This window comes from Ictalurus punctatus, chromosome 1 (assembly GCF_001660625.3).
Source record: "Ictalurus punctatus breed USDA103 chromosome 1, Coco_2.0, whole genome shotgun sequence".
Classification (NCBI taxonomy): Eukaryota; Metazoa; Chordata; class Actinopteri; order Siluriformes; family Ictaluridae; genus Ictalurus; species Ictalurus punctatus.
The window spans coordinates 27583130-27608171 of record NC_030416.2 but is presented as its reverse complement, the minus strand read 5'-3'; the positions used below and the strand labels follow the sequence as shown (position 1 = coordinate 27608171).

Genomic DNA, 25042 nt, shown 5'->3' with positions numbered 1-25042 from the left:
TGCTTAATGTCCTCAGTGACACATAGCTTACTCATGCCCCATTCAAAGCTTTCCTTGAAGAATTTATTGTGCAATAACTCAAATAAGCACTATAAATGGCTTATTAGCAATTAACTGTACATAAGAATGAGTTAATTTAATACTGATAAATATTAAATAGTAATTCATTTGAGTAAACTACTAGTAAACTTGGACAGTATTTTGAAAGAACTACAGTGTGTCCTAAAAGTCTTCATACAGGGGGACTATGTTGGCCAGCACCACATCGGCTGTGCTTTCGTCAGTGGATGTTTGTGGACGTGTGTTTCTCGGTCAGTCCGCAGAATTTCTAGTCTTTGGCAGCAAGTTTGGCAGCAGTGTCATGTATGATGTTCTTGCCATGTTTCCTGTTAAAGTCCATCGCAACCTCTTGACAGCTTCCTGATTCAGCCATGAGAATGATTTCAATATGTCATTCTTAAAGGTTATCTGGAAAAAAAAAAAATATATATATATATATATATATATATATATATATATATATATATATATATATATATATATATATATATATAGTGCTTAAAAGTCTTAATTTCCCCATTGTATGGTGACTTTGTGGACACCCTGTAATATGCCAGACAGGCTTTTCTGTCAAGGTGTGTGGTATTTTTTATAGTACTGACTTGAATAGGTTTTTTTTTTTTTTAGTTTTTTTTTTTTTATCAATATGCATTTGCATTGAGAAGCACTGGTGTGAGGGATTTGAAGTTGCTCTTTCTGCAAAGTAAAAGTCTTGAATGGCTCACAGGTTAATCAGGAGCTCTCCGGAGACCTGACAACCTCATCCCTATCTGATAGAAATGAGCCGGGGGAGGGAGTGAGGAAACACTGTTGTCTTGGCGATGCAGCCATGGTAACATAGCAACAGTTGAATAGGAGTTGTGGAGTCTCGCCGCACACACATTGTCTTTCACACACACACACACAAACACACACAAACAGGAGAAAGGACCACTTTTTTTTCCCTCCAAAATAGCATGCGTGGGCGTTCTCATTGCCAGTGACAAAGTGACTTTGCGTCATACCTTTGATTACCTGGGGTCAAATAAATTTTAAATAATCAGAGTGTCCCTGCTTAAAACAAGGCCTAATATAATTGATAATGAAACTCTTATAATTAATCAAAGATACCCACAGTGTTATTGCATGGTTATTGTTAAAAAAGCTATTTACAGTACAGATTTCTTGTGCACTTCTGTTAACACACACACACTTTACAGAGTAAGTATGAGCACTGTATCAGTAGGATGCCTCTCTAATTGACCAGAGGAGTTGTTTGTCATTTTCAGGTTTTTATTTCTTCCTCGATTAAATGGTGCTTGTCTTAAAGCAGAATAATTCATGAACTCATTATAGTTTCACTGTATTGTGTGGTCCTTTTAAAACAAGCCAACTAAACTGGTCCAAGGTGTATGAAGGTGTCATTAAAATGCATGTATGTGCAGTAATTTTGCAAACTGTGAATTATCAGGAATATCATAATTAGAATTGTTGGTTTTCCACAGCTAGAGCATGTACAGTAATGTGGCACTGATAGACTTTTGTTGTTGTGGTTGTTGTTGTTTTAAACTCTGTCATTCACATGACCATAGTCCCTTTTGCCTTCTATAGGGATCACACGAGCTGAGCAGTACGCTCCTCCCGCAGCTCTCCCTGGAGGGCCGAGACAGGGCATTAAGTGCTGCTAGCTACCTCACTGACGCCATGGAGGGTAAGATACGCCGAGTGGAAATTACTGCTTCTCAGAACTAGTCCACAGTCAAATTCCACAGCCATTTCAGAAACATAACTCTTAATTGCTTTATGTGACACGTTCTGCATTGTCTAGCATCTCATATTTGAAAGTATTGTGTAGTTAAGATAATTACTTATTCAAGGCACAGTTTTATTTGTACATCACTGGACATGCTACTGAATCCATGCTGATCTCACCTATTTTGGCACTGCAAGTGTTCATACTAAACGTCTTACCACTATAGATTTAAAATGTCAGCTCTGCCTTTTGGAGCGTGTGAGGACAGAAGGGCACCTCCATCTGCTCCCTCTTAAGGCGGTCCCCTGAGACCCCACTCTCTGTTGTTTTCAAGAGAGAGGTGTTATCCTCCATAAACCCGATTAATCATGAAACAGCCTGTTTGCTGCATCATCAGGACCTCACACGAGCAGCACTGCTCTGCTGTTATACATTGAGAACTAACTTAAACCACCTCTCAGACCAACCAGGACTAAGTTATGGCGCAAGTGCAGAGAGATAGTTTACTGCAGAAAGGTGAGAGTGCTCATTTAATCCATGAACAGGTTTCCTTATGCTTGGCTCATAAAAATGTTCACACTCAATCAAAATAATCCTGCTTGTGCTTAAAACAGAATGAGCATACTCAAGATTACAGTTCTAATATGTGCGTGCATGCTCACATTCATGCTAGTTACTGTTCTCTGCTGCAGAAATTGCCGAAAGTTGTAACCAATCAGAACAGATGAACTCTTCTTCATTATCTAGCATGTTGGCTAGGAATGTGGATAAAGAAACTAGTTTATTTAAACGATTAATTTTATTAAACTGTCATTTTGGATATAAGCTTGAGGCATTGATCACTGTCTCCCGCTCTGCTGGTGTAATACTTTTAGTTGTGCAAGCTTTAATTATGTTGCTTGTACCTGGGTTTATGCATTATGTAAAGCTCTTGCCTGCAATTTCACTACCATAAAGTTCTCCTGGGTATTTTGACATAATGAAGAACAACCTTCTAATACAATTAGAAGGCTAAATCAGTAATTGGCAAGTCTTTATCTGCTTATTGGTCTGTTTCATACCAAGCCGTATTAATCTGGGACTTAGCAACTATCAGCCGAAAGGAGTTATATAAATTATTAGCGAATATTTCAGACACTTTTCTGAAAATTTCTCACTGTTGCAAATCTTTTTTTTTTTCTTTTCTATACATACAAGAGGCTATTGAACGAACCAGAAACGTTAAGATTGTATGACATTATAAAATTAACTGTCATTCTTCAGCTGTATTCTGCAGGGCCAGTATCTAGTAGTCAGCCATCTAATAAGTGCACTATATTTCAGAGAGCTGCTCAGTGGATTCATTAATGCATTAAAGCTACTTTCCCAGCAAAATAAACAAATGATATGAATTTCTAGCACAGCACTGTTGAATTCTCAGAAGGTGTTGGTTAATTTTCTATGAGTGCAGCTTCCTGCCACAAGGCAAATCACAGGTTTATATTAATGCATTCTTTCTAATATGTTTCTATAGTTACAACTTACAGTACACAGGCACTTGTATGGAAGACCTTCTACATGTTAAAAACTGATACGGTGATGTTTACCATTAGGAGATGTTTATTTAACATGGAAAGTGTCTAGTGTCAGTGCTTAACAGTCAGCGGTAAAACTATTCCTTTCATTTTGTGCCATTTTAATGTCTGTAGGATGGAGGGCTTTGTGGTTTCTCAGTAACACGACAAGCTGCATTCTTTGTATTATTAAGCTCAAGAGAGAGAAAAAAGACTGTCTGGAGAGGGAATGGCTGTTCATAGGAATTATAACAGGAACAAACTTGTTTCGCGGATGTTGCACAACACTAAACATAACTATAATGGATCAAAGTTATGATATATTATAATTTAATATATATTTTTTAAATGTTAGTGTTGGTAGATTGCGGTGGAATATGAGGAAAATTATCAACTTAAGGGTGCCAAGAGTAACTCTGCCTTGCACTGTGCTTCATCACATCACCCTGTTGTTGATTATATTCCTATAACAGCACTCCCACCAAGTGTTCTATTACACAGTTGCCTCTGCCTTGCTCAATTGAGATAAATTTTTACGTTTAAAATGTATATCCTGAATTGATATATTTCTGTAAAGCCGCTTTGTGACAAAGTCCATTGTTAAAAATGTTATTGTGTGAAGATTTGTGGAGGACTAAGAATGAAACCTTGTGAAAAAAGTGGGGCGACTGTCGCTCAGGTGGTAGAGTGTAGGGTTGTCGGTTCGATTCCCAGCCCACATGACTCCACATGTCGAAGTGTCCTTGGGCAAGACACTGAACCCCAAGTTGCTCCCGATGGCAAGTTAGCACCTTGCATGGCAGCTCTGCTACCATTGGTGTGTGAGTGTGTGTGTGAATGGGTGAATGAGAACCAGTGTAAAGCGCTTTGAAAAAAAACACTAAATAAGTGCAGACCATTTACCATTTAGACTATTTAATGAGAAGTATGTGATACAAACAGTTTTGTAGATGAGCAAAGCAAATCTGTGTGCAAGCAGGAGGCATTTAAATGCACACATGCATATTTGTATAAAAGTGAAGGAAATTTGTCCAGACAGAATCCTGAGACTTTATAGGATGTTATATGAACATTTAAAAAGTTTTTACCAAGTGATATGAACTAATTAAGTTGTCTCCTGAGTTGTTTGAATTGCTTAACGTTTGCGAAATATCAGATACATCTAGACATTCTTTTTCCGAAGCCATACTTCATCAGACTGAGAAAGTGCTTGTCCGCCTACCTGATGTCGAAGTGGAGTGGGTGCAGGAATGTTCTGTCTCTCATATTACTAGACAGCCGGTATTTAATTACTAATATTCTGTTTCATGCAGAAATGTGAAGCTTTAAAATTGTGGATATTAAATCAATTAGGCTGTACAAAATACACATTTGAAATATTAGGATAGAGAACAGAGCAAATTCTCACTAAACCAATGTATTAAAGCTGAAGTGAAGACATGTAATTTATATGGATAGTTGTCATCGTCGCTCTCTAATTTTGGGAAACAATGAAGCATTTATTTAGTGGCTGCACATATCAATTAGCAGCTTTATTTTATATTCAAGATTCCATGTGTATACACTTATTGGTAACACTGTAGAGATCCGTGACGGATTCGTCATTAATGATTAACTACACAGGAAGAAATGATTAATGCAATATTAACTTTCTAGTAACTACTGTTAACTAACTTGAAACTCTGATTAACGAATTAGAAAGTAATAGCACTCAGATAAATGTGGTAGTTCACTATTAGATGATCAATAACTACTACTTCTTTCATGCCTCCTGGAGAACTGCTAAGAAACTATATACAGTTTCATAATTAATGCGAAACCGCAACTGTTAACAAATAGACAATATCGTTTACATAATCAATAGGTAATTGCAGACTTATGATTTGGGTAAGCTGCTTGTGAGGGACCAAGGCACAAGGGACAGAGTTTCTCAAAAAAAAGAAGAGTTGAATGAATCAATATATATATATATATATATATATATATATATATATATATATATATATATATATATATATATATATATATATATATTTACAAACAAATCAAATTAAATTCAGATAATCAAAATCAATATTTAGGCCTATAAAAGAGGTCAACTTGTAGCGCGGACCAGATCATATTCTATTCGTTACAAACTGAAACTCAAATAACTGAGGACTGAGCAGAACCAATCTGACTTAACAAATGGATCAAAAGAGGGACATTTATATAGATGGACTAGTCCACTTTAAATACACAGGGGGGAAACAAAACACTACAAACTTCAAAGTACGACATTAAAGACAACGCCAGCTGAATAATTGAAATAAAGATAGAAACAAATAAATCAAGAAAAATAAAGAAAGAAATACAGAATTATGAATAAGAAAGTAAAAAAAAAACGAACACAAAACATCCCAGTCTCCCCACAGTCAATCTGCCTCTTGGTACCGGCAAGAGGAACTAAAAATAGCAGTGAATGTGGCGTGCCGGCCTTTAGTGCGCACCGACCCTCCATCAGAGATTCCTATACACCAGCTATCCACTCCTCAGCTCATCCAACACAACGGTAACTTGACTCAAAGAAAACAGTATTAACAAAAGTGTGTACAGTGCAACATAAACTAGAATGTGTGCACTCCAACTAGTTAAATGATGCACTGGAATTAATAAAGTATTTGAATGAAACAGAAACTGAGTCTGAGTCTTAATATGTAGTGATTACCGATATGCAAATATGTAAACCATTTAGTGAACAGAAACAAACAAACAAAAAAAACTAAAGGTCATGCGTTTTTCCCCAGTTATGATGAATAAATATCATGTGCAACCAAACACTGAAGACATTGTAAGCTTTTGAGGTTTTCGTAAGGTTTTGGTTAGTTATTCCTTTAGAAGGATTTGGTAGCATTTGAGTCATTATTAGTGGGCTACCATGATCCTTACAATAGTTATTAATTGAAACCTAATCCTAAAGCATAGAATCTTCTAACCGTGAGGTAGAAGACTTACATAGAACCATACATTTCTGTGAGGTATGTTAAATAAATAAATCACTGGATAGGTTACAATTTGTCTGGCATTTGGGGTATGGCTGTTGACTTCCAGTAATGTTCCAGTAGTCTCCATGACTGTCTAGTGATTCAGTGAGAAGTGTGGACCGAAGCTGTCTTCTCTTTATTTATGCATTAATAATAATGTGGAAAAAAATTATTACAAATAAGGGTGAAGTTCAAAGGCATGACGGAAAAGTGGCCACAGGAGTAAGGTCCCGAAATGTGCATTTAAAAAGCTATTTCTTTAAAATGATCCATAGTTAGTAAATAGTTTTCTAGGGGGAATGATAAAATGTATTCATTATTACCAGCTTACCCAAATCACAAGTCTGCTATTACCTATTAATTATGTAAACAATCTTGTCTATTCGTTAACAGTTGCGGTTTCTCATTAATTACAAAACTGTATATAGTTTCTTAGTACTTTTCTGGGAGGCATGAAAGAAATAGTAGTTATTAATATAGTTTCTTAGTACATTTACATTTATGGCATTTGGCAGACGTCCTTATCCAGAGCGACTTACAGAAGTGCTTTGAAGTCTCTATCAATAAATACATCCTGATTCACTAGGCCAAAGACTAAAAACACCATCAGTCTTAAAACTCTGTTGGGAGGTAATATAGTAAGAAAACACACAGACATTTTTTTTTAAATGAAAATTGATAATTTAAGTACTTTAGAAAGAGGTAGGACTTTAGACATGGTTTGAAGACCGCCAGTGCCAGTGACTCAGCTGTTTGGACATCTAGGAAAAATTCATTCCAGCACCTCGGTGCCAGAACAGAGAAGAGTCTTGATGCATGTCTTCCTTGTACCCTGAGAGATGTTGGGATCAGTCTATCGGTGCTAGAGGTTCGGAGGGAGCGTGGTGCAGTGTGGAGTGGGATAAGTCATTTGTGGTAAGTAGGTGCTGGTCCAATTTTGGGTTTGTAGGCAAGCATCAGTGTTTTATATCTGATGTGAGCAGCTACAGGAAGTCAGTGGAGGAAACGCAGCAATGGGGTGGTGTGGGAGAACGTAGGAAGGTTGAAAGTCACACAGCTGCAAGTCATGCAGCTGCGTTCTGGATCAGTTGCCGAGGTCGAATGGCGCTCAGAGTCAGACCTGCCAGGTGTGAGTTGCAGTAATCAGTCTCGAAATGACAAGACACTGAACCAGCACCTGAGTGGCCTATATGGATAGAAATGGACAAATCCTTCTGATAATGTAAAGGAGAAATCGATATGAGCGTATCAGATTAGCAATGTGAGAGGAAAAGGACAGTTGATTGTTGATGGTTACCCCAAGGTTGTGTTCAGTAACCGAAATTCTCTGGGAGGCATGAAAGAAATAGTAGTTATTGATTATCTAATAGTGAACTACCACATACATCTGTGTGCTATTACTTATTAATTTGTTAATTAGAGTTTCTAGTTAGTTAATAGTAGTTACTAGAATGTTATTATTGCGTTATCTATTTCTTCCTGCGTAGTTAATCATTAATGATGGATCTGTACTCTAAAGTGTTACGCACTTATTTAACATGTTGAACAAAACCCAGTTATGCAAATGTCTGACTGAGGCTTCAAAAAGTTATTTCTGTTTTCCAAAGTATAATAAAATCATGTTTAATATAAGTCTCACCTATAAGTCCTATGGTCTCCAATTGTGGATTTGTCAGCAGAAAAGTTGCTAACAAAAAGACAAAGAGGGACAATTTTAGGTGTGCTAACATGAGAAAATGCCAATCCTCATTATCACTGACGCAAAAGCTGACATGGCAAGACAGAGTAAAGCCAAGTATAGTACTGAGCATGGCTTGGATTTGCCACATGACTGAATCTATGATAATTATTTTGTAATAAAACATATCACTATAGCTTCAGCTGTAACTTATAGTCAAATCGATATTTAGTCACATGGTTGTCAATATGATTCAATTCTCTTTTTGCTTGCATCCTTACAAAATGGCATGAAAAGCAGTTGACTGTAGTTAGCTACGGTTACAACAGTTAAAAAAAAAGCTGTAAAATCAAATCTTCTATTTACATTTGTGTTCTGAACAGAAGTGAGATGGCCACTGTGTTCACGGATTGGTAAATTTCCTTTTGGAGTGGATGAAATGGAGTCTGACAGGGTGGTTGCACTTGCAGTGGAGAATGACATGACCACAAACACATCTGAGGAGTTAGCTCACACATTAGTCCTCCCAAGTCAAGGAAATGGACGTGCTGTCTGTCTTTATCACATTCCTCATTAGAAACGGATGCATCTTCTACAGCCCCCTCTCCCACAACACAGCTCGGCCCACTCAGTATGGTCACATTTCACGTCAAACTGAAAAATAAATATACTGGCCTTTTCCTAGGTTTCATATGTAGTTTGTCATGGTTTTTAACATTAGCTAATCGATAGCAATAAATAACATCATATACTGCACTAGTTAACATTTACGAACCCTGAAGCCCCTGAAGCTAACAATAACAATTTAAATAAACACATCACAAGTTAGTTCCTATTATCACATACACTATCGCAGCTATGAACAGTGAAATCCTCATCAGCTTCCCTTTTTATCTCTGATGATGTTAATTAGACAAAAAATGCACCTTGTCATGTTACTGAAAAAACATAAGACTCTCCTGTGGCATAAAACGTACAAAGCGCTGACACTGTAGACTCCTGCCATGAATGTTAAATACACAATTCCTTACAGAAAAGTTCACCATATCAATGATTATATGTTTCTTTTTTGGTAAATACCACATTTTTAAATGCTTTCCTTATTAGACTAGTATCGAACAAGCACGTTGATATAAACCTGTGATTTGAATTACAGCTGACACTATTATCAGGGCTGCTGTTATAGAAATTAATCAACACCTTCGGACCAGTTATAAGTAATCGTAATGATGAATAATATGAAGAGTAGTTTACTAAAACTAAGTGTTGTCAAGTGGTGTTCTAAAAACTTAAGCAATCTTTTAAGTAATTGAGGTAAAATCTTGTTAATTATGTCACATGGTGCTTTGTAGCATATATATAAAAAAGGGAAAGTGTCACATAAGATTACACACTGATGAAGGCTTAAAGCCGAAACGTTTGCGTGAGCTTTCCCTTTAAAGTAAACAACTGAACAGAGCTAAATGTCTGTGGACTCCATTTTTTTCAGTTTTTAATTTTTTTATTTTTCTAAATGATCTTAAAAAAGTAACAAGGTTGTCTAAAGTATTATTATTTTTTTGTAGTAATGTTAACTAAATACACTCATACTTAACTGATAAAGTTTCTGGTTCTGGGAGTTTAAGGCATTAACTTATACTTATTTATGCAATTAATAAAAAATAAGTTCACACACATTGTCATTATCAATTAAAGTGTTCACTGTAAAACCGGCTAAGTTCATTTAACTCAAAAAAATTTGAGGGAACTAATTACCTCAAAATTTATAAGTTGATAAATCAATTTCTTTAAGCCAAATACACTTAAATATAACAAAAAAATAAATAAATTTTAATTACAACATTTGAGTTAATTTTTTTGTTGGCTTAAATTTTTGTTTGGCTTAAAGAAATTGATTTATCAGCTTAAAAATTTTGAGGTAATTAGTTTCCTCAAATTTTATGAGTTAAATGAACTATCCGGTTTTACAGTGTGGTACTAAATGTTGATAATAAGATGAACTCAGAACTCATTTAGCCAAATAACCACCACAAACTTAAATTAAGGCATTGGTTAAAGTTGAATATTGTGGATTTTTCTCGTGTACAGATGGAGTAAACTTTGGTTAATGCAGATTTTTTTTTGTTTTGTTTGGTTAATTATTTAGAAATGGTCGGCTAATAGTAGCATTCATTTACAGCTGCTATGTTAATACTGTGATTCATGGTTTGTAAATGTTAAATAATGCTGTAAATAATACTGATAAAAGGAACTTGAGAGTAATCTAGCATTTGATTGCATCACAGCCTCAATAAATGTGTTTTCCATCAATCAGTCTTCCCAAATCCAGCCTAATCTCAGTCCTGTTTGGGATAAGGGTAACTGACTGACCATGAAGAATGAATCAATAATGATGCGACTGTTCCATTTACTCATGGTTTACTGCCTTAAACTGATGCCAAGCAGGAGACTATTTGGCATGTCAACCACAAAACCTTTCATTTATTTTATAGTATAATTTATACAATGAGCCAGGTGCTTTAACCACTTGTAGACTTTGGGATCTGTTATATGTATAAAACACTTTAGTAAATGAAACCTGTATGTTATATGTGGACAGAGTTGGAGGAAGCCCATCAGAAATGTCATCCTTGCTGGTACACTTTTGCCCACAAGTACCTGGTGTGGACGTGCAACCCTGGCTGGCTCAAACTGAAAGAGTGGGTCAACATCATGGTGATGGATCCCTTTCTGGACCTGACGATCACCATCTGCATCGTGCTCAACACACTCTTCATGGCCTTGGAGCATTATCCCATGACAGACGAATTCAACAAGATGCTTTCCGTGGGCAACCTGGTGAGTAGGAGTCGGTTAGTTTGTTAGAATATTAGCTTAGTTAGCAGGGGCGCTCATGGTGAGGCAGAACAGGATGGTTTGTTAGATTAGGATGAAAAAAAAAATTGGAAGGGTTTTCCGGTGAAAGCTTTAAAATGATGTTTTCTTTGCTGTCCCTGAATAATGTTTTCACTGTGACTTGTCATGATAAAGGGACATTCTCACCTCTCCCGCAGCTTGCTCATTATATCCAATGCCTCAATTGGTACAACATGCAAGAGCAGCATTTCTGTTGTTCATTATGGAAGACAAATCGATTGAAGGAGACAGGCTTGTTTCCTTGGGAGACATTTAAAAAAAAAAAACACACACAATATGTCTGATGAAAGTAGGCTCAGCAAGGAGAATTTCATGTGGTCCTTAGTCTCAAACACCTTGTTGCTTGTAGAGAATGTGTGTGTGTGCATACAGTATATTCATACACATATATATATATATATATATATATATATATATATATATATATATATATATATATATATATATATATATATATATATATATATATATATATTCATTAAGGTTGTGGTTTAGGTTTTGATTCTGAATACACCAAAAAATATTTTGTGAAAATTGGACAAAAATTAGACACTTAACTTGTAAAAAATCCAAAAAAAAAACCTGAGGTACACATGAAGCCGCTGTCTGTGATGCATTATGCAATGCAAGCTAGCAACATCCATCCATGTCACCATTCCTTTGTTCTCTGCATTACACTCTTGCCGTGTACCTCCGCATGTTGTGAGTAGATGGTCTGTATTATGTCTTGGAGAGAGTCATGTCAGGACAACAGCGCTCATTCAAATCGATATGCCTCGCTCCACTTTGTAAGCTGGTGTTTATCAAGCTGTAGATATAGTGCAGTTTCCTCAACAGTGGGATCAAGGGAACATATTGGGTGACAGAGCCCGCATGTGAAAATATATGCATCCTCCCAGGGTGGTCGAAATCATTATATTTGCATGACTTATGCTGGTATCGACTCAGTCTCACCTCTGTCTCATCACCGGTGAACAGCCTGTACTGGCCATGGCTGCTTTGTAGATGTAATCATATACAAAACACAGTATCAGTGCTTGGTGCATTATTTGGCACTTACATCACATGATGGATCACAGAATTGTAAGTTGAAGGAAAAACACACACACACACACACACACACACACACACACACAGAGATTTTCTGATCGAGGCATAAAAGTAGCATTTTCTCCTCTTTTTTTGGCCTCAGTCTTATAAGGTTCTATGTGACATTTAGGTTGAAATGATTTAGCCACAGAAGCTTCATTGTTGGGGGACAGTTTATTCTCATATGGTATTTTGTGTTCACAGAGTTCTTGGTCTAATAATGAAAACAATAAAAAGTTTTATCTTCAAACTCTCAGACAAACTTGGTATTGTAAGGTTCTATCTGGGGAAAGAGTTGTTTTGAGATATATGGCATCAAAGTTTTGACATTCTAGCTAGCAATACTCTAGCACAGTCATTCTGAAAGTGGGATCTCAGAGGTCCGTGAAGCCTAGCCGTGGATACATTATATTTTTAATTTTGTGGCAGGAAATCACAATCCATCATTATCACAGCTATACAGTTTATTATTGAGTTTTTATAGGTATTAGCCAGTTTGCCTGGTCATTAGAATTGAATGGCTATAATCCAACAAACAATTCTGCCTAATCAGTCTGAAATTTATGTCTTTTGTTGTTGGAAAGTTCAGGAATATAAAAGTTATTGAAATCTATATGTACAGTAAGTTACTTCAAATTTACAAAATTCAGATATATTTATAAAGTTTCTTTCTCATCGGTTTGCATCATTGAGCTTTGAGTCTGCTCTTTTCTGTCAGTGTGTAAATGGAACATGAATCCTAATTGGCCATGGTTATTTATGTGGTGTATTTATCCTAAAGGATGATTGACTAGCAGATACGACCATATAATTCTATGCCAGAATATTTTTCAACTTTGTATTTTTGTAAAATTTTAAGCTATATTTGAAGAAAAAAAAAAAAAAAAAAAAAAAAAACATCTTTCAAACACGTGTGACAGGAAAACCTATTGCATGTTGCTGTGGCTGAATTCTTGCTAGTTAAGTGTGACTTGCTCACACAGGGAATACCACATAAACATACATAAGCCTAGTCATTTCAGTATGTAATTACAAGGGGAACCTAACAAGTGTGACATAAATTAAAATTGAATCAAGATGTTCATGTTTCTCATGTCAACATTACAGAGGATCTCTTCTCTTTCTGTCCTGATATGGCTTTAATTAATTTCTATTTTTGATTAAAAAAAAAACTTGTGTCTGTAAGATCCTGTGCGGATCTAGCATATACAGTACATTACATCTCACAGAAAACACACTTGTTATGTCATCCTACGTGCTGTTTGTACTGTTTAACATTTAAAAATGAAAAGTCTGTCTCCTGGATGAAAAGATGGAAAGTCCAAATGGTAGGCAGCTTTGAATTAGCCTTTCGATGAGTCATGCATGCCATAGTCTGCAGTTGTCCAGATAACGTTTCACTAACCTCAGAGGCTTGCTTTGTTTTGTCTGAGTGTCTGAGGTCAGACGTTGTGTATAAGTTTTAGAAAAACATGCCAGGTTACAAGCTCAAATCAGTACTAAAGCTGTGATTTGGGTGGCACAAGCCCTCTAATACACAACATAACAAACTGAAGATCACTACTGTTAAATTGTGCCAAATTTGGAGGCAAATAAAAGAAATTGTTGAAGATTAGACAGTGTAGGATTAGTTTTCCATCTAATCCATAAGTAATTTTGCATTTTGTTACAGCATTGCCTGTATGTTTGGGGTTTTTTTTCCTCATTAATCTTGACTACTCTCAGTCCTAAAAGTGAGACCAAGAGTGCTTTCACATATGCAGTGTTTAGTTTATTTGTTTTTCTGTTTGGTGAAGTTCATTTAGGTAGATAACACAACAATCACACTTGGGTGAAGACCAAACCAACTGGTCCGAAAACAAGCACGCTTCAGTTGCAATGAGAAGGCAATTTGACCCTGAATCAACCTGACTGCATGAAGTGAACCAAACAGGTTGTGCTTTTTGGGATGTGTGTTTTTTTGTTGTTGTTTTTTTTTTGTAGATACAAACTGCTAAACTGAGTCAGAAAAGACAGAGACATATGTGTTCTGGATATTTGGACTGACAACCAAAAAGAGAAAATAAAAGTAGAAATCGACCCAAAATAGTTATTAGTATATAATTAGATAGTATTTCATTGACAGCCAACTCCATTTTCTCCATGCTTGGGTGATTTTTGTTATTTCTGCATGCATTTGATAAATGATTGCCTGCATTTTTCCCCATCGGCATATTTCTGACCAATGAACAAAAGCATTTTATGACGATGTTTTTATCCCAATGTGCTCCTTGTTTTTGTTGTTGTTGTTGTTGTTGTTCATTTCATTATATGCAATATGAAACCAAACCAAACTAAAGAGCAAACAAACCAACCGTATCGATTCCACTCTGTTCCGAACTTGGTAAACAGGCGAATAGGTGTGAAATCCCTCCCAATAATGCAACGATAGTATGACAGTCCCCCTTACCCTGACCTTACTAGTGAAAATCCTCAAAGCACTTATTTTAAATGTAGAACAGCCTTGTTCGCAGCTACCAAGTCACTCATAATGACCTTATTTTAACTGAACAGAAATGTGTTCTACACATCGATTTGAGTAGAATATCAAAATAAGTACATCCATGGCAAAATACGAAAGCATATTGTTAGCAATTAGTAGAATTTTACCATTTGTGACTTTTCATTATATTACTTGAGCTTTTGGCTATTTGTACACTCTGGGTTAGGCTCCTGTCTTTTCATTTCTTTTCAGACGAAAGCTGGTTACATTGCAGCTTTTTGGCTGAGTTGTTCTCTTTTGGAATGCCCCGTGGTGATAGGAAATTTATATAAGAAACCCCCAAATAATCAAGATGCCCCCTTCTGTAGGAGCTTTTTCTTCTGTGTAGTATGATAATCGCATTTGGCAGAAACTCATCAGGGCTAATGAGCAGTATGCTGAGCTAATTACTCTGTGGAGATGAAAATGAGAATGCAGCTCCTTTTTGTTGAAAGGTGAGTGTTGACAGTGTCCCACTTGAGGCGATGGAGGATGAAGCTCTAATCCCAGTCACAATGAATCTGCCCGATCATACATCTTTCTTACCTAAGCATTATGCACAGTCGCTCTAGGTCTCAAGTGTAGTAAGCATCAATGCTGTTTACATCCGTCAGAATAAGATGGCCATTACAGGGTCATGAGAGGTGAGAGCATGGCAGATATGCTTTAATGCTTTAACATCTTGAGTCATTATATATTGCACAGAATGATCATTTGTGGGGTGAAAAGGAGTTCAAAGAAATTAGGAGAGATCCCTTTTGGCCAGGTCTTCAGATTAAAGAAGTGAGGCACACACAGATGACAGACAGAACACACTCAGATGATGTAATACTGAAACCTGCAAAGCTTCACAATGGTGAAGCTCATGACAGGGCAAGCCAGCTTTAAAAGGCACAGCTCTGGCTGTGATGTGCAGCCTCCCCCACTGCTTGGGTCACGTATCCTGTGTCACATTCATGAGCCTTTCTCTGGGCAACAACAACCAGAACGACCACCAAACAGACCTGTCAGTGTAGCTGCAGATTTTACTAATGCACTACCCTTTTTGACCAAAGTCCCAACCATTTATGGCTACAAAAATTCATATTAAGAAAGTAAATACTACATCTATGATCATATGATAATCAAATAATTTCTTAGGAGATGTGGCTAAAATGGACAAAATGAATATGTAAGACAAAGGAATTATAATGAATACTTCAGCATCTTTGATGTCTCAGTAAAGTATGCATAATTACCGAGGACAAGAATTTTGAAATGCTTCCCTTGACACCTTGGTTGAATGCCATTGATAAACTTTTAAAAATATGTGACTTTAAGCTCCCCAAACCAAAATATTAGCAACATCTACAAATAGCAGCACCTTATTGTACAATTGCAATGGTTTATACACATGGAAAAAAACATCACTCGTTAAAATAAGTCATTGAATTCTCTGCTACTGGCACTGAGTTTGCAATGTTCAGCAAGTCTAAAAAAAAACAAACATTTTATTTGGATCAGGACGTGAAACACCAAAATATGCGCCAACAAACTCCAAAAATAAAACTCCAGTGGAAGAGTGAGCTAAAGTCGACAGGAGCTGTCTTGAGGCACCGATGGCATACATACCTGACAGGACTGACATTGTTATTAAGGTGAAGGGAGAGGTAACTAAGTATTAGAAAAGAAATAGCATGTGACATTTATTGCCCGAGAAAATTATAATGCAAATTCAAACTGCAACTGTTTCACTCTAACAATAAAGGTCTTGAGATGATAGAACGTCTTACCAAAGCAGTTCTTATGTAGTTTAATGCAGCTTTTGAACTTTGGAGAATTACAGTAAAAAATTACTTGTGGTTACATTACTTTTAGTATCCATGTTATTTGTTGTAACAAATAAGCATAAATTCCTCTCTATGAAAAAGCAATCCCATTGCTGAAATGACAAATTATACCGTTTTCCAGCTTAATTTACAATCTTTTATCTTTTAAATAATTCATGAATGCATTCTGCAAAAATATGAGCTTCACATAAATGCTAATTGAATGCCCCAACAGTTGCCCTTACCATGAACACTAAAAGCGAGTTCTTAGTAAACATGCTTTCAGTTCTTTTCTTATTAAAGGGAAAACATGCAAAAACATCTTGTCTATGTTAATCGCACGTGATAGATGTGACAGATAGATTTCTTTAAGTGTAAATTTACACACATGCTCATATCTTTAACTACAGTAACAGCAGTATATAAGTGCTAATAATTATTTTAAATGAAATAATATTACATGAATTCTCTCTACACTCACAGGTCTTCACAGGAATCTTCACAGCTGAGATGGTCCTGAAGATCATTGCACTGGACCCATACTACTACTTCCAACAGGGCTGGAACATCTTTGACAGCTTCATCGTTTGTCTCAGCTTGATGGAGCTCGGGCTATCTAATGTAGAAGGCCTATCTGTCCTGCGCTCCTTCAGACTGGTAATTTCTTATTTTATAGCCATGTTAAATACTTTTATCATACAACAAACAGCAGCGTAAAATAAGCCCAGTTTAATATTACAAGACTCAACCAAGTGATGGAATTTAAATAGACAAGATCTATTACTCAGGTCTTCGTACTTTCCTACCATTAATGTCTTAATCAGAAGTGAGCAGAAATGCTGACATTGCTATCAAGAAAATCCTAGCAAGCAGAGCAAGGTTAATCAGATATTTCGCTGCAATCTCAGTTCGTTAGTATCTGAGTGTATAAGCTTATATTACGCAAGTGTTACAAAATGAACATAAGTGCATGTCCATGACAAAAGTTGCACGTAATCATAAAGTTTATAAGTATGCTGACTTTAACAAAAAAATACAAGGTCTTTACAATTACTGCCAACATGAACAGTAAACATCATACAAATCAAGCCACTTGAATGCACAAAATAATTCAGCTGATTATTAGTAATAATCAAATAGTTGAATACAGACACGTAAATGCAAAATACTCGCTCTTTTGTTTTTATTTGGTCATAAGGACAGTTTACTCCCCCAGTCCAAAGATTGGTTGGCATTTCCAAATTGTCCATAGTGTGTGAATGGCTGTGTGTGTGAGTGTACGTGCGATTGTGCCCTGTGATGGGTCGGCACCCTGTCCAGGGTGACTCCCGCCTTGTGCCCTGAGACCCCTGGGATAGGCTTCAGGCTCCCCTGCAATCTGTGTAGGATAAGCATTATAGAAAATGGATGGATGGCATAAGACCTAGGTTTGTGAATTCACAGGTCATCTAAATAAAGTTATCTTTCCCATCCTGTGTGCTTTCCCCTTCAGTGAATTGCCTTTTCCAAATTTTCTTCACATATGTTCTGACCTCTGACTCAGTTGAAGAAAGGAGGAAGACTGAATTTTCTGGTGTCTCCTGTATCACCACAGCAAGGGGTCAAAACTCATGAATACTACATCTAAACTGCACATGTTGGCACGTCTTTATATGGAGAAAAGCACTTGATATCGCACAAAGCAGATTGCTTTACCAGCAGCGTCTTTAATTAGATTCATTCCCATAACATTATTAAAGACAGCAAAAATATCATGAAAATCATTGTTTCCTCTCACAGCTGCGAGTCTTCAAGCTGGCTAAGTCATGGCCCACCCTGAACACCCTGATAAAGATCATAGGCAACTCTGTGGGTGCCTTAGGAAACCTCACTCTCGTTTTGGCCATCATCGTCTTCATCTTCGCTGTGGTGGGCATGCAGCTGTTTGGGAAGAACTACGAGCTGTGTGTATGCAAACTCTCCAAGGATTGTAAATTGCCACGATGGCACATGAAAGACTTCTTCCACTCCTTTCTAATCGTGTTCCGGGTCCTGTGTGGTGAATGGATCGAGACCATGTGGGATTGTATGGAGGTTGCTGGACAGCCCCTTTGCATCCTGGTCTTCATGCTGGTCATGGTGATTGGGAATCTGGTGGTAAGTCTCTCAAGTGATTCCACCCAACCCCCCCCCCTTCCCCTGTGCAATGAGTTCAGTGTCCGGCACAGAGTAGTTTGAATCAGGCTTTAGTGCAATAGTAGAGAAGTTTGTGTCTTTTTAGATGTGCCATCTTGACTTGTAGATGGATTGCTTCCCCTAGGTCAGCTTGGCACTGTTTGGTCTGTGCAAACACAGTCAACCCATGTTCCCTACTGTCAACAAGCATAGCTAAGAGCTAGAGCCCTGCAGCATCCCTTGAGCGCCTGACCCTTTCTACACAGCTTTCATTTTCTCTCCTCATCTTGCTATGCTCCTTTTTGTTTCTCTCTGTCTTTCTTTCATTCTCTCTGGGGTTCTTCATGGCTTTCTGTCAATCTTACTTGTTGTCACTCTCTTTGCTTCTCCCCAATGTGCCTATTCTCCTGCTCTTATCAGACATTGCTTCACTGCCTTTCCTGACTAAAAACAGTGGTATGTCCACACAGACTGTTTTCTGTAATGGAACAAGTGGAGACATCCCTCTAACTGAAGTGCCTTCTGACAATTTTCTCTCTCTCTCTCGCTCCAGCCCCCCCTCCCCCCCAGTGTGTGTCTACTTTGAACCTCCCCTCAAACCTACAATTTCAGCATTTCTCTAAATGAATATGCTCAGTATGACATTTTAATATCATTTTTAAATCTGTCTTGTCCACAAATATGTTAGTTTCATTTGATTGTGGTTTTCTGATCTTTTATCTATTTGATGTAGGAACATTGTTTTAAACATTTGATAAACAGATAAAATTTTCTAAACAGATACAAATATGAATAGGAGGTACATTGGTGGTTTATTGCCTGGTATTCAACTTAGCCTGTGCCCACTGTAGCCTGTTCTTGGCTGAAAGTAGTGTAACCTGATGTGGTCTTCTGCTGTTGTAGTCCCTCTGTCTCGAGGATCGGTGTGTTGTGCATCGGTTGTGAGATGCATTTTGCGCATATATATATATATATATATATATATATATATATATATATATATATATATATATATATATACAGAATATAGGTGCTTTTAGTTATTTACCATGATAGGGAAATTAAAAATGTTATATATAAGTGGCATAGTGGCTTTGTGCTTAGTCCATTTGCCTCACACCTCCAGGGTTGGGGGGTTCTATTCCTGCCTCCACCCTGTGTGTGCTGAGTTTACATGTTCTCCCGTGCTTTGGGGGATTCCTTCGGGTACTCCCATTTCTTCCCCCAGTCCAAAGACATGCTTTGTAGGCTGGTTTGGATTGCAAAATTGTTCGTATTGTGTGTGTGTGTGTGCGATTGTGCCCTGTGATGGGTTGGCACTCCATCCAGGGTGTGCCCCGCCGCATGCCCCGATTCCCCTGGGATATGCTCCACGCAACCCTGTTTAGGATAAGCAGTACAGGAAATGGATGGAGAGAGAGCATTTTTCATTAATAATAAATTCATGTCAGATAAATTGCTTTTGCACCAAATAATGTATATAAAATGATTATTCTGCTAAATTCATGTGTGATATAACTTGATATAACTTAATATCATAATTTAAGGTTGAATGGATGTGTATGTTTCTGTTAGACATAACTGGACATGGATGCTTGCCTGCACCCACACACACACACACACACACACACACACACACACAGTGGCCAACACCCATAAACCCACAGCTTAATGATGCGTCCTGTCAGCATGTGGGTCTTTCTGTCCTAAATCATGCATGGACAGGTGCTGCCTTTTGGACTGTTAAATGTGGACCTTTGTCACAGTACTGATGTATAGCATTGCTTAAATGCACTCTGCCTTCTTCTGTCCTGCTGTAAGCACAAAATTAAAGATAAAACAAATGCTAGATTCATGTCCAGCAGATAGTTTAGAGAATTACGTGACTATCTAATTGACTTACACAGTGGACATGCTAGGAAGGTTGTAAAAAATATTTTTAATTATTTCTGTTTATTATTTTATAAAATCCTCTATTATCTATGTAGTATAAATAACATAACCAACCCGCAACTGAGCATTATAAGTCATAGGTTAACAATATTATAGTTTCTATTAGCTATCCTCGTAGATTGATTTTTTTTCTCTTTTTCTTTTAGCCAATATGAAGTGTAATATCCCTGATCCGTCTTTTCCATCACTAGGCTTGGTTGCTGTAAAGTGTTGTATATCTGCTGACGTCTTTCTGCGCCTAATTGAGTCCTATTGAAGGTGAAGCATTCACAGGGCAGCATGTGGTGTTAATAAGCCCATGTCTTCCTCTGGCTCTGGCCTTGTACAAGGTCTCAATACCTCAGTAGGGCAAGTGTGCACCCAGCACCAATTATCCAGCCCCATGTACCAGTTAATATTGTCTTTCTCAGTGGGGACACATCCAGTGTGCAGCATCATTTGCTTAAGTACTTGTGTAATGCATGCTACCACCCTTCCTCTCTCTCTTTATCTTTTTCTACTGCGCTCTCCTTCTCCTTCCTGCTGTCACAGGCTGATTATAGTGAACATACAGAGAGCTGTTGTGTAAATGTGGGTCATTTTTAGAATAGCAGTAAAGTTGTCAGTATATATTAGTCATGTCTGAAAGTTCTGGAAACATCTCTTGTAATTGTAGCTTTCAAGCCTTGCATACTTAAACTATGCAAAGGTTAAAGAGAAACTGAACCGAAGTGAAAATGAAGTTGAACTCACTGCTTGCATAATTTCTGTGATTTTTGAATCCAGCCTGGTCATTTTTATCTTTGTAAGTTACAGAACCAAACTTACAAAACCAAACTTACAAAACCAAACAGGAAGAGTTTGTTAATCCACATGCCGTTTTTTAAATTACATACCTCTTATTTTGTTCTTTCTTCTATTTGACTGAATATTGCTTTACTTTTTTTTATATGAGCAGTTTTTAAGCTTAGTTTTGTGCTATAATAACAGGCTTCACTTTCTGTGGCTGTCCAATAGATGATGTAGATTACAAGTGTGGCTGCCACCCAGATACCAAAACGAGAGCGTTGTTTCCACATGGAGCTGAGAAAGAAAGAGAATGAGCAGCGACAGAGGTCTAGCACTGCTCAAAATCCATGTGCGCATAAACACAAAGGCATTACGCCACCAAGCACATCCCAGCAACATGCAAAAATAAAAAAAGAAGGCTTCAACTTTGAGCATGAGTCATGGTAACCTGATAGCAGTATGTGCAAGTCACTCTGGTTCAAGTGCATGTGATCCTGGTGTAAGCAACTGCCACAGTCCACTCACTCACTCTCTAATCACCTCCTCTAATCTCATTGGATGTGTTACCTGAGCATGGTGTACACCCAGGTACAGACCAGGAGGTGAAGGAGGATGTCAGTATGGGGAGGTGCTTCAAGCCAACAAAGTGAAACTGAAATCTTTCGAAGTGTGCATATGTGGCTTGATGTCATTATGTCAGATGTGTGTGGATGCATTTTGGGTCAATTCACCTGTGTGAATATTCATAATTATTTTTAAGCAGGGTTCTATAACTGGAGACGTGAAAGTGGTGTTATCAGATGGGCTGCTTGCCAGATACCCACTAAAATTTATCAGGGTTGGACTGGAGACTCCATATGGAGTCCAACTTAGAAGAAGTAGCGTGTGACATGAAATGCACAGAACAAACAGAGCCCAATTAAAAGTCCATTTTGATTAGAAATGTGATTCTCTGAAAAGGATGTGCAGCGATTTCTAAAAACAACTAGAAAATTACGAACCACGGGATGTTCAGTTGCATCAAACTCATGCCAAGTGTTGCAGTGAAAATCTCAGAAAGCAAAAGAACTTATTACCAGTGTGTAGCTGTCATTGGACTAAAGGAAGCTGTAAATCTCAGAAAGCAAAAGAACTTATTACCAGTGTGTAGCTGTCATTGGACTAAAGGAAGCTGTAAATCTCAGAAAGCAAAAGAACTTATTACCAGTGTGTAGCTGTCACTGGACTAAAGGAAGCTGTAATCCTCCTTTGCGATGCATGATTACTGCACCAATGGCAAACGTTGATGCCTATTACTTGCTTACTATGACCCTACATTAGGTTTGGTGCAGTGTCACACTCCACTAACTGTTTACGGTTGTAAATATTTATAAATACTGTACTTACTGTACTGTAATTTATTGTACGTTAATATACTGTCCACAGAAGGGTTCAATGGTGTCCAGTCCAGGGTGTTTTCCCACTTTAAGTGTGTTCCAAGGATAGGCTCTGGATCCATGACAGGTCACAGGCAATGTTATGGCACTTTCCCACTGCACGGTATGGCTCGACTCAACTCGATTCTGCTCGAATTTTGGGGGCTTTCCACTGTGCATAGTACTTGGTACTTGGTACTTTTTTAAGACCACGTCCGCCGAGGTTCCAAGCAAGCCGAGACGATACTAAATGTGAGCCGCGCACTGAGGGAGTATGGATTCTCCTTAACAAGTGAATCTGTTTTGTGCCTGAATAAATGTGTGTCATTTAATACATACTTTGTGTATGGTAATATTCTATTAATTGAAAATTACATATGATTTCTCTCATTACAGATAAAATTACTAAAAATGTTTCTGTCTTAGATTTTTACATCTCGCTCATTACCGATTTCCAAACAAGTCTTTATCGAAGTCACTCCTGTCGCGGCTGAATCTAATTCAGTCATATCAAGCACTATGTAGGTTCTAGAGCACCGTTATTTTACATCCTTAATAGGGTTTGTGTTCAGTGAACAGGAAAGGCGTTTGGAGTACGGCCTGACCGATGTGTATTTGTACAGGGCTTTGATAATACAACGTTATTCCTGCGTGAAGGCGAAGATGGCACCCACGTCGAGCCGAGTCGAGTTGAGCCGTACCGCGCAGTGAAAAAGTGGCCTTTGTTAAAGTGCACTTATTATGGTTTTGAAATGTGCTTAATTTTGTTTTAAAGGTCTCATACAATAGATTTACATGCATCTAAGGTCAAAAAACATTTTAATGTGCTCATAATTTAAATTGCAGCATTACCTTTTTCCCAGTGTCACAAATGACTCATTAAATGATCTGTTCTAAAGGATTCATTCTAAACTCCTCCAACCAGAGTGTACACTCTGCTCTGATTGGTCAGATGTCCCAGTCTGCAGTGATTGGTCTACTGCTGTCAGCAAGCAGCCAATGAAGACCAGAGGTGGGGCTTTTTATTAGAAACCTACATAGGTTTAAGTCTGGAATTACTAACGACTTGTTTCAGCTGTTCAGAATCGGTTCCTTCTTTTGGGAGTCAATCAGTACGTTTACATGGACAACAATAATCCAGTATTAACCTGATTAAGACAATACTCTGATTAAGAAACTACCATGTAAACAGCAATTTTTAATTACCTTAATCCGACTAAAGTCATACTCGAAGTAAACACAAGTTGAATTAAGACATGTGGAGTATTCCTGTTTTAGTCGCATTATTGATGTGTATTACAGACATGTAAACACCTTAATCACACTATTAACGTCGTGTGAGAGTTTTCACCGCATTTTGCAACAGGACACGATCACACAGCAGTGCTCAACCGTTTTACAGCAAACAAGAGAGCACGGCTGCGTCCCAAACCGTGTACTTGCCTACTATGGGCCTGTAGTAGGAGAAATACATGTATCTCGGCTACTATATAGACGGTAAGTACGCAGTTTGGGACGCAGCCCACGCCTTCAAGCAGTTGTCTATTTGCACGTACAGCATGACAAATAATTAACCGCACTTAAAGCGTTCATTAAAAAAATTAATAAAAACATCCAAAACTGTACATGGTACCATAACGAACACAAACTGTATGTTGATACGTGAAATTCTGGAGGGACGTTGGACGGCGTGGACGGCATCGAACTATGTTCTATAACATGTAAAACTGGAACATGAAAGGATTATTCTAAAAGCGACTCATGTAAGCACCTTAATTACAATAATATCTTATTCAGAATAACGTCAATAATTAGATTACTGCTGTCCATGTAAACATAGTCAAAAACTCTGATTGTCGTCTGCTTTGATTTTTGAAACTTTGCAGACTTTTTACATTCACAAACAGCTCTATAACACACAAGATGAAAGGTGATATTTAAAAAAAAAAAAAAAACCATAATAGGTGCACTTTAAATGTGCTTTTCCTGTTCAAGTAGATGGTTCTTATGGATATGTTTTAGTGACAAAATATACCAGAATTTCTAGTAAAAGCCAGAGATCTAACTTGAAGATTAGTAGATACCAGGTTGTCAATAACTATGTCCATATTAAAATGTATAAACATATATATATATAAATATTTTACCACCATCAGCATACAGTATGTACAAAACACAATGTCCATGTACAATGACTTACAGTTCCTTCACTTTAAATACAACCACTGCTTTAAGTAAAGGTGTATAACTCTTCCCAGGACCACTATGACGTTCATTGGCATTGAGTCACTGTTAATCACCAGCCTTCCACGAAAGGTCTCAGGTGTTGTTAACGACCGTGTTTCTCAGTAGCGTTTATCAAAGAGGCATGA

At 37.5% G+C, this 25042-nt stretch overlaps 1 protein-coding gene across 2 annotated transcripts in view; it reads left to right on the top strand.

Moving 5' to 3' along the window:
* The window catches only part of scn5lab (sodium channel, voltage gated, type V-like, alpha b), a 130348-nt gene that overhangs the window by 53978 nt on the left and 51328 nt on the right, over nucleotides 1–25042 (top strand). For both annotated transcript variants that reach the window (XM_017469225.3, XM_053683533.1), the window contains 4 exons: nucleotides 1651–1750; nucleotides 10646–10884; nucleotides 16864–17037; nucleotides 18160–18516. In XM_017469225.3, the coding sequence (XP_017324714.1) occupies nucleotides 1651–1750; nucleotides 10646–10884; nucleotides 16864–17037; nucleotides 18160–18516 (870 nt within the window). The remainder of the gene's footprint in view (nucleotides 1–1650; nucleotides 1751–10645; nucleotides 10885–16863; nucleotides 17038–18159; nucleotides 18517–25042) is intronic.